Here is a 9,071-nt window from a genome sequence, read left to right on the forward strand (position 1 = left end):
AAGCGGGGATCGGGTCCTCGAATCACAACTAAGCTGTTCAAAAACCAAGGTATGACTGTAATCTAAAAAAGGAAAGCGGTTGGAATTGTTGGAATTGTAAAACCTGTTATCTAAGCTTTGGTAAAATAAACTAATTGTACAATGTTAAAAACTGCCAAATTAAAATTAAAATCCCAGTATTCAATACATGTTTCATTTTATATACTAAACAAAATTCCTGTAAATGTGTATGTGCAACTTATTTTTTTGTATTCCTACAGGATCAAACTACCAATGAGAGAGCAACAAAGCACTATAGCTTCCCTCTTTTGGACCTTCGTTCTATCTCGAGCATCACACAGTTAATGCCATTCTTCAGGATACTAAGCTGTGCTTTTAAAACTGAAAGCAGCAAGGCACTGAATACGCGTAGCTCAAAGGATTTCAAACTGGACTATCCAACTGGCAGTGGAACAAGGACACTGAAACTACTGGAAGAGTGTGTGGAGCATGACTTTATAGAAAATATGGAAAGTTAATATGCTTTAAAGTACTTGTATTATACAAAGGTTGTAATTGTCACTCAGTTTCAATTGTATTGAAAAAATGTAAATATGAGAATGAAACTGATTACTGATGTAATCTTTCACCTGTTCTATGTCTTGTTGATAAGTGGCATGTTGCTTCAGGTTTTGTGGAAGCAAATTAGCATTATAATGTGCACATGTCATAAGATGATTTTTGTTTGTTTTACTTCCAAAGTAAAACAAGCATACTTTAGTTCCTCATGTAATGAAGGCAATAGATGGCAAATCAATCTGAACAAGACTATAATTTATAGGAAATTTTAAAGACAGGATCAAGATATACACATGGAATACTTATAACAGGCTTGTTGGCAGATGGGAACACGCTTCTGAAGTTATTTTAGTCCTGCCTCTGAACATCTCTGTAGTAAGCAGATGCAAACAAAATAGCATGCTGTACGAATATCTGTGATCCTTCTACCGTAGCCTTTACAGCCTAAGCCTACAAGCATATGGAGTAGGCCTTGCTGATCTTAATGGAAATTGCTTTTTGGTAAAGATTCATAAGATTTTAGGTTACAAGGGATATGTTTGCATAGGATATATACAACTAAGAAGGAAAAAAGAAATTATTTGAAATTTATTTGACTGGTTTTAAAGTCATTATTGTCTTCTGTAGTTTGCTGAATTATTGCTGAATTACGTTTAGGCCTAGAGAAACATTTTTTAAAAATCAAGAAAATCTCTTTTTTTAATTAAAAAAGAGAAAAACATTAAAAATTGTGTGCATAGGGACTGCACAATTCTTGAAAGGCATGTATATATAATAAAATGTAGCATTAGAGGTACTTAATTTTCTAAGCAAATACTTTACAGTGCTGCACTAAAACATCTGTGCAGATATATATTTCCTCTTTTAAAGTGTTGCAAAAGACTGGAAACAACTGCTTTTGTTGTGATTTACGGTAATTCGAGGGAGAAGGTTTTGGTTTTGCCATCTTTCTGGCATAGCATTTGTAATGCACAAGCAGACTAGGATTTGTGGAAGGTATTGGCTAGATGGGTATCATGCTAGCTTCAACTGGAAAAAGTGTTAAAACAAGAAGTCTAGATAAACAGAATTGCTAGCCTGTTCTTTAAATGTATTAGATATTATGCTTTCCTATTTTTATAACTGTTGATGTAAATAATACTATTTCTTTAGCATGTATTTCCTTTCCCCCACAATACTGATATATCTAGCACCTTCACTTCCTTAAAAAAAAGGACTGGGCAGAATCCAGCCAAACTTGAGCACTTTTATTTCCCATTTCCTTCAGTAGGAAATTTTTTAATCTATTTAAATCTCTCCACTGAAATCAATGGGGCTTAAAAGTCCTTGGATATGGATGAATTGTGCCGCAAGTTTTTGTGTGTGTGTGTGTGTGTGTGTGCAATATTTTTGTGGAACACTTGGATTTGAATAATTAAAGCCAAGAGGTGTTTTCCTTTTTCCTTTTTTATTTCAGTGTTGTCACTTTTTAGAAAACTGCCCACCAGTACCAAAAACACGTGGTGTATAGTACAAAGGTTTCTGACAACATTCTTTCAACATTTTATATAGTAGTCTATTTGTGTGTTCTTATCTACCAACCAATTAATAATGGGGTTTCGGAATTCATTTTGATACTAAATAAAATGCTGATACATGCATTACATGCTTTATTGTAATTATGTTAAAGGGACTAAATTAAGCCTTTGCTTGTTAATATATTTGGTAAAGTGATGATGAAATTATGCTTCTAAGCTAAACTCTCATTATGAATGTGAAATTAAATTCATCTGAATGTAAATTAATTTCATAAGTTGCTTTATCAAAGGTATGAAGGCGGTGTATCCATTTTAAAGCATACCTTGCCGCTCCAATATTACGCGTTCATTGGAATTTTAAAACAATTTCAAAACTTTAAGCAAATGTTGCCAACACTCAGGGAAACAGAAAAGTCTTCATTTGCAACGCTAGTTGTATGGCATGGAACTCTCTGTGTATTCCATTCTTTCTTGTCCTATTACTAGTACTGTGAAGTGCAGCTAATCTCAGATATTTCACAATACAGTTCACACCATTTTCAACCCACAGAAGTAGGTAGATACTTGGCATTTAATTAGTAACTTGCTGTACCAATCAAGATTTCATCTCTCACTAAGCTTTCTTCTACTTTCATTCTTCTCCCCATTCTTTGAAACCATCTGAGGACTATCCTATTTATCAGTTCATGCCATTTAAACATTTTCTTAATTTTCTACAAAATTACATCACACCTGTCTACTAGAAGTGTTGTTGCTTGATGTCTACTAAATATCACACACTGCAGGTTCACATCCAACGTAATAAACAGCATCCTGCCTTTGTTTCTTCAGGGCCAGTTTCCCACATCTTGTTTTGCAAAAATAACTCCATTTTGGGAATAGGAATAACAACACGGAGTTAGATTTGTGATTCTCTGGTCCACTATAATATTTCTGAGTTACTGTTCATAACTTATAGCTGCATTAGTTAAATTGATTTAAATATTTGTATTTGCTAATTTGGGGAATAATTTTTCATATTGCTACTGACATTTGTTTTCCTACTACTGATATAAAATATAAAGAAAATGCAAACTTGATTGTTGCTTTAATGGATATTGCTACTTTAAAATTATGAGTTTTGTAGTTGGTACACCTTAGAAAACATCCTTAAAGTACTAAAAAAGCCTGAGGAGACGTTTGTGGTATTTAAAATGTATTGCCAAAGAAGAATCTAATGTAGTAACTGAGAGAATGGCTGCTGTGTAAAGTTGTACTGTGTAATTGAATGTAACTTTCATATTAAACATTGTGTTGAAATACCTCTTGAAACATCAAAAGCTTGGTCTTTTTCCTGTTAATTTTCCTTATATTTTGCAGTTTTATTTATTTCTAATCCTTGTATTCCACCTTTCTAAATAACAATAAATGCAAATAAACAACAAAACAGTAAAATAACAAAATAGTCAAGTTGTAAAACCAAGATTCTCAAAATTTTCCTTTGGCAGTGTTAGCAAACACCATATTTCTTGGGTTAAATGGGGGGGTATATTTTTGTATTTGCTGTTTTATAGCTCAGTACTATTACCTGATATCAGGCTAAAGTCTAAATAATTATTTGAAGATCAGCATAGAGCTTATAAGTTTCAGACAAGGAAGAAAAAGTGAGGGCTCATGCTGGCAGGCCAAAAGGTAGGGCTGTTTTTTGTGATTGTCCTGTAGTGTGTTCCCCTTAAAACAGACTGCCTCGTTTTGGAGGGAAGGGAAATCAATTAAACCAGCTCCGGGGCAACAACCTCCTAGTTAGATGAACCACTCTCTATAACAATATATCTGCTGTATCTAATATGGTGTACATTTATTCATTGTTTTCCATCCATGGTGCCAATACTGGGAAGTAGGACTCAATCCAGGATTAGGCTAATATGTGACTAAAGAGGGTGTGTACTCTTACTAAAAAGTTTCGTTTCCTGGCTATTAGATTGTGACTCATTTGACCTGACAGAAATCTTCATTGCTTTATTGTGGCGTTTCCTGGGTACTTACAAATACATAGTCTCATCTAAAAGCAACTGGGAGTGCATTGTGAGATCTCTTTGATAAGATTTAGCCTGTCCGCACACACGGATTGCTGTTTCACACAGTCAGGCCAGAAAACCGATAACAGAATTAAAGAAATGTACAGTGGTACCTCGGGTTACATATGCTTCAGGTTACAGACTCCGCTAACCTCAGGTTAAGAACTTTGCTTCAGGATGAGAACACAAATCGTGCAGTGGCAGCAGCGGGAGGCCCCATTAGCTAAAATGGTGCTTCAGGTTAAGAAGAGTTTCAGCTTAAGAACAGACCTCTGGAACGAATTAAGTACTTAACCCGAGGTACCACGGTACATGTGTGCAGACTTTTTTTTTTTTAATATAAACGCTTCATAATATATTAGAAGTTCTATGCTGTAGATGTTACACCCCTAGAAGATATTCTAAACCATGGGTCGGCAAACTAAGGCCCGCGGGCTGGATCAGGCCCAATTGCCTTCTAGATACGGCCCGTGGATGGTCCAGGTATCGCCGCATCTATCACCAGCAGGCACGTTCTTTCCCCCTCCCTCTCCAACACACGGCGGTGCTTTTCGCCTCGGGGACGGAGCAATCTTGCCACTCAACGGCGGGAGTTGGTTTGCCCACCCGCCCACCTCAGCAGGGCAGCGCTGTGAAGGGGGCGTGTGACACCGGCGGCGGCTACGTTTTCCTCCTGCTCCCTCAGTCCGTCCTTCCTTCTCTGTGCCACTTCCTCGCACGCTTTCTTCGTGGCTGTCGCCTGCCTCCCTCCCTCCCTCCCCTCCCTCTTCATTTCTCCCATGGTGTTCAGGCAGGTTGTTGCGATGGCTGCGGCCACCGCTTGCGGGTTGGCGGCCAGCTCTGTCTTCTCTGCAGTGCCTCTCAGGAAGCAGCAGCAGGTGGTGGGTAAAAGCTCCGGCAACACCCTGGTTCCCCTACCTCCTCCGTGGCTCCTCTGCCAGGGCTGCTGCTTCTGTCTTTGCCAGCCAACGCAGCCTCCTACCCTGCCACGGCACCTGGCTGGCTGGAGAAGCCCAACTGCGGCTATTGGGACAACAACTGGGACAGGTAAAGCGAAGCATCTTCAGGCCTCTTTGCGGGCGGGCAAAAATCGTTCATTTTTTTTCTTTCCAAAATATAGTCCAACCCCACACAAGGTCTGAGGCACAGTGGACCGGCCCCCTGCTGAAAAAGTTTGCTGACCCCTGTTCTAAATCCTGTGGTTGTAAGCTAGTATTAACAGTGGACCGTGTCTGAATAAAAATGCACTTTATTTGTCGTCATGAACTTGCTCTCAAACCTGGGAACCCATCCTTGGTGATCCAGCAGTTACCATATACCCAAGATCCAACACTCACCCCCTGCACAGTACACTGCTACCACTGCTACCAGCCATTTGGAAAAATGGGTGTAATTGCGCTAAGTGCTTGGGCCATGCCTCAAAGAGCCCATCTCCCATGTCTGGAGTCTGTTTAGAGAAAAATCCCAGCTGCACTGAGTGGTTATAAATAGTCCGAGGTCAAAGGCCTAAAGCATGACTCATGCAAATTCCCTTTCTCTAAGGAATGTGTGTACGTGCAGCAGTGGGTATAATGGCAAGGCTAGATTCAGCAGTCTCTGCACGAGTGTGATATTAGCTCATTGCAAGCCATCAGCGGTAAAACTGGAGGTATTGCGCTATACGGTGACAGTACTGTATAGTATGGTGAGCTAGTGTTGTAAACAAATGTCCAATTGAGTTTGGGTGAAGGTAGCCAAAGAATCATACCGAGGTGGGAAGCCAAAGTGTTTATTCAGCCATGTCAGAAGGCAGAGAATAGGCTAACACCCACAGAATCTGCACAACTCCTCAGAGCGCACGGCAAACACTTATACGGTTCCAATGCATTGTTACATGTGAAAACTCTGTGATCACAGAGACATGACTGGCTAAAGTTAAGCAGTTGCTAGTTAGCATTAAGCTTAGGCATGGGTATCCAAAGGAAAACCTTACGGTCTATCTTGAATTAGATTTGAGAACTTAGTTCCTCAAAAAGCAGCTTTAAGCAAACTATGTGATTAGTCTTTGTTTCCATCCTCTTCTTCCTGGACACTACTGTTTCAACACTAACTGGAAACTTCCATCCACTAAGTTTGACCATTTACCGGTAACCTTCCGCTAAAAGCACTAGGTCAGCTAAATGTAGGAGAAGCAATCATGGCTGCACTTAGGCCAAGAGGGTCTCTTTGGCCCCTTCGCTAGCATGGTGAAGTGCTAATGGAGTTCTCTGTAAAGTTCTCTCTTTATTAAATTATTTCTAAGACCAGAGAACTGTATTATAATAGATTAGTTCATGGTGTATCAGTGTGTTTATGCTTGTCTTCTGCCGTGAGACAATACCATACTTTATACTGTGAACTGAACTGCCTGGCCAATGAGTTTTCTTAACTGGAAACTAGATAACCCTGGAGGTCCATTCCGACTTTATGCAGTGCAGTCACACCAAAGATGCAGCCAAGGAGGGTGCCTTTTCAATGCCCGGTAAGTGCGTGCCCAGCTTCAGGAAGGGGGTTCTGACAGTGTCCTAGAGTCCTCCTAGAAACTTCCAAAGCACAACATAAACAGGCACCTTAAGGGCTGGGGGGAGGGCATCAAGTGGCTTCACACAGGGCGGCATATTACCAAGGTCTGCCCCTTCCTGGGAACTACTGGAAAACAGAAAGACTCTGACGTTCTGCTGGACCTGATCATACTCTGATGATCACACTGGTCAAAGTGTGGTGTAATGTCAATAACAGATAGTGAACCCAGTACTGTATAACAGGTTATGGGCCAAGTGACTTCTACAAGTCTAACATCACTCTGCCCAACCCTGGAGATTTCCAGACCTTAACTTAAGACTCCAGAGAAACAATAGCTGGGGGTAGGGGGGGGCGTACAATACTGTTTCTTGAATTTCTTGAACCTCGGGCTAACAAATTACACAGAAAATTGGTAAACAAGCAGTGGAAACAATTCAGTACCAAGGCTTTACTTGAGAAGACACACACTGATTACTAAGGGAGGAATGTTTATTAAGCAAGTAAAAACAGTATTAAGGAGATCTCTAACACAAATGAGAAACACTGTATATCATAAACCAGAATAAAACAACAAAGCTAGCTTGTCCTAGCCACTGCTTTGTTTCTAGAAAAAATGGTGCTGGTACTCTGGGCAGTTGCCCTGTGTGCAAAACTTTCTCCAGGCCAGGAAAAACAAATGTAAAACAGCTGCATGTTTACTGGAATTTCATTAAGATCATGGTATATAGTTATTCCGTTGTATATAGGTGTTCCATTGCACCAAAAGCGGCTTAGTCATGCTGGTCACATGACCTGGAAAGCTGGTGGTCAACCAAGACTCCTAGATCCTTTTCACATGTACTGCTCTCAAGCCAGACGTCACCCATCTTGTATTTGTGCCTCTCATTTTTTTTGCCCAAGTGCAATACTTTACATTTCTCCCTGTTCAAGTTCATCTTGTTTGTTTTGGCCCAGTTCTCTAATCTGTCAAGGTCGAGCAGTTTCACTAACTGCTCATCTCTTGAGGTAGTGTTTATTTCTCATAGGTTTCCTCAATTAGATTTATGATCAACTCTTTTCAACCCTATTCAAACAGTACTATTTCTTTCCATCTTACTATAAGGTAATTACCATATAACTTACTTACTCACTCATCTTCTCTAAACCACTGTTCTTATAATCCGACTGAGATACAGACTTATTTATATCTCAATTTCATTAAAAATATAAAAGCAGTTTACAACAATCAAAATACACTTGATCTTAGCCCAAAGGCTGAGAAGTGATACAATAACAATACAAACTTTACAAGAGATCACAAGATAGAACCTTAATGTCTGCATAAGCTTGTTGGCAAAAAGATCAGGCAAACTAGAGCAAAAGTAACAAAGAGAGCCTGATTATGCCAGTCGCAAATAGTTGTTTGAATTCATTCTGTGTTGTGTGTATTGAACAACTGGTATTCATCACCCTTTAGGTGCAGAGGATTTGTTTTCTGAGGTATGTGTTATCACAAAGTGTCTTACTTTGCTGCATGTTTTCAGCTGCTGCCTGCTGTTGTTGTTAATGCTGTGGTTCTAGTGTACATTTCAGTGCATTACGTTTTTCACCACCATTACATTATCACCATGATATTAATAAGGTGCTGTCTATGTGCATGGCACTTTACAAAAAGGCAACAACAGGTATGCTAGATCACTAGGTTCCTCCTACCCCAAGGGACTCCCAGTTTATAATAGCTAGGGAAATGGAAGGGGGAAATGGAAGCAAGAGAAAAATATGTAATTATTTCAATTACACATTCTTTGGTTTAATAACAATAAGCTATAGGTAGGACTAGGGGAATTAGGGAGCAGCAAATCCAGTGGGAACGGGAGAAGGGAAGAATTGGGAAGGAGAAGGAAGAGTGAAATTTTGAATTGGAGATTAGGAGAGAGGGGAAATGCCATAATGTTCAAAACAGGTGAATCAGGCAGTTGCTGGTGTTCTTGAGGTGGGAGGAGCCACAGATCAATCACCTAGTGTCACACCCAAGCTGTCCTGATCCATCTAGGTGCACAGGGATTCTTCAGGCATAGACACAGTTGCTAGAATTAAGATGGGGGCAGGCACCCACAATGGAAAAGACCCTCCCATACAATCCTACTAGCCATATCTTAGGAGGCAAAGGTATACACAAAAGGATATCAAGACATTAGCTCATGAAGGGAGAGGGGAACGGTTAATCATTAATATTATCTACACATAGTAAATTCCGGCACTCTGCTAGGATGGTTACACAAGCTCAAACCCAAAAATGCAGTTATTTGCAAAGTCTAAATCAGACAGGTCAGGAGGCCGTTTCCTGTCTAACCAGCTATCTGAAACTGCTGATGTTAGTTACAGGTCAGAAGGTCGTTTCCTGCCTAGCCAAAAACTG

General features: G+C 39.9%; 1 protein-coding gene across 2 annotated transcripts in view; it reads left to right on the top strand.

Moving 5' to 3' along the window:
- The window catches only part of DOP1B (DOP1 leucine zipper like protein B), a 69,266-nt gene extending 65,872 nt beyond the window's left edge, over positions 1-3,394 (top strand). For both annotated transcript variants that reach the window (XR_014510657.1, XM_083438666.1), the window contains exon 37: positions 261-3,394. Coding sequence is in view for 1 of the 2 variants with exons in the window: in XM_083438666.1 (XP_083294792.1) it covers positions 261-518 (258 nt within the window). In the remaining variant the exon portion in view is untranslated. The remainder of the gene's footprint in view (positions 1-260) is intronic.
- Positions 3,395-9,071: the final 5,677 nt, after the last annotated feature.

The sequence above is a fragment of the Podarcis tiliguerta genome, assembly GCF_965153285.1.
Source record: "Podarcis tiliguerta genome assembly, chromosome: 4".
In the NCBI taxonomy this organism is placed as follows: domain Eukaryota; kingdom Metazoa; phylum Chordata; class Lepidosauria; order Squamata; family Lacertidae; genus Podarcis; species Podarcis tiliguerta.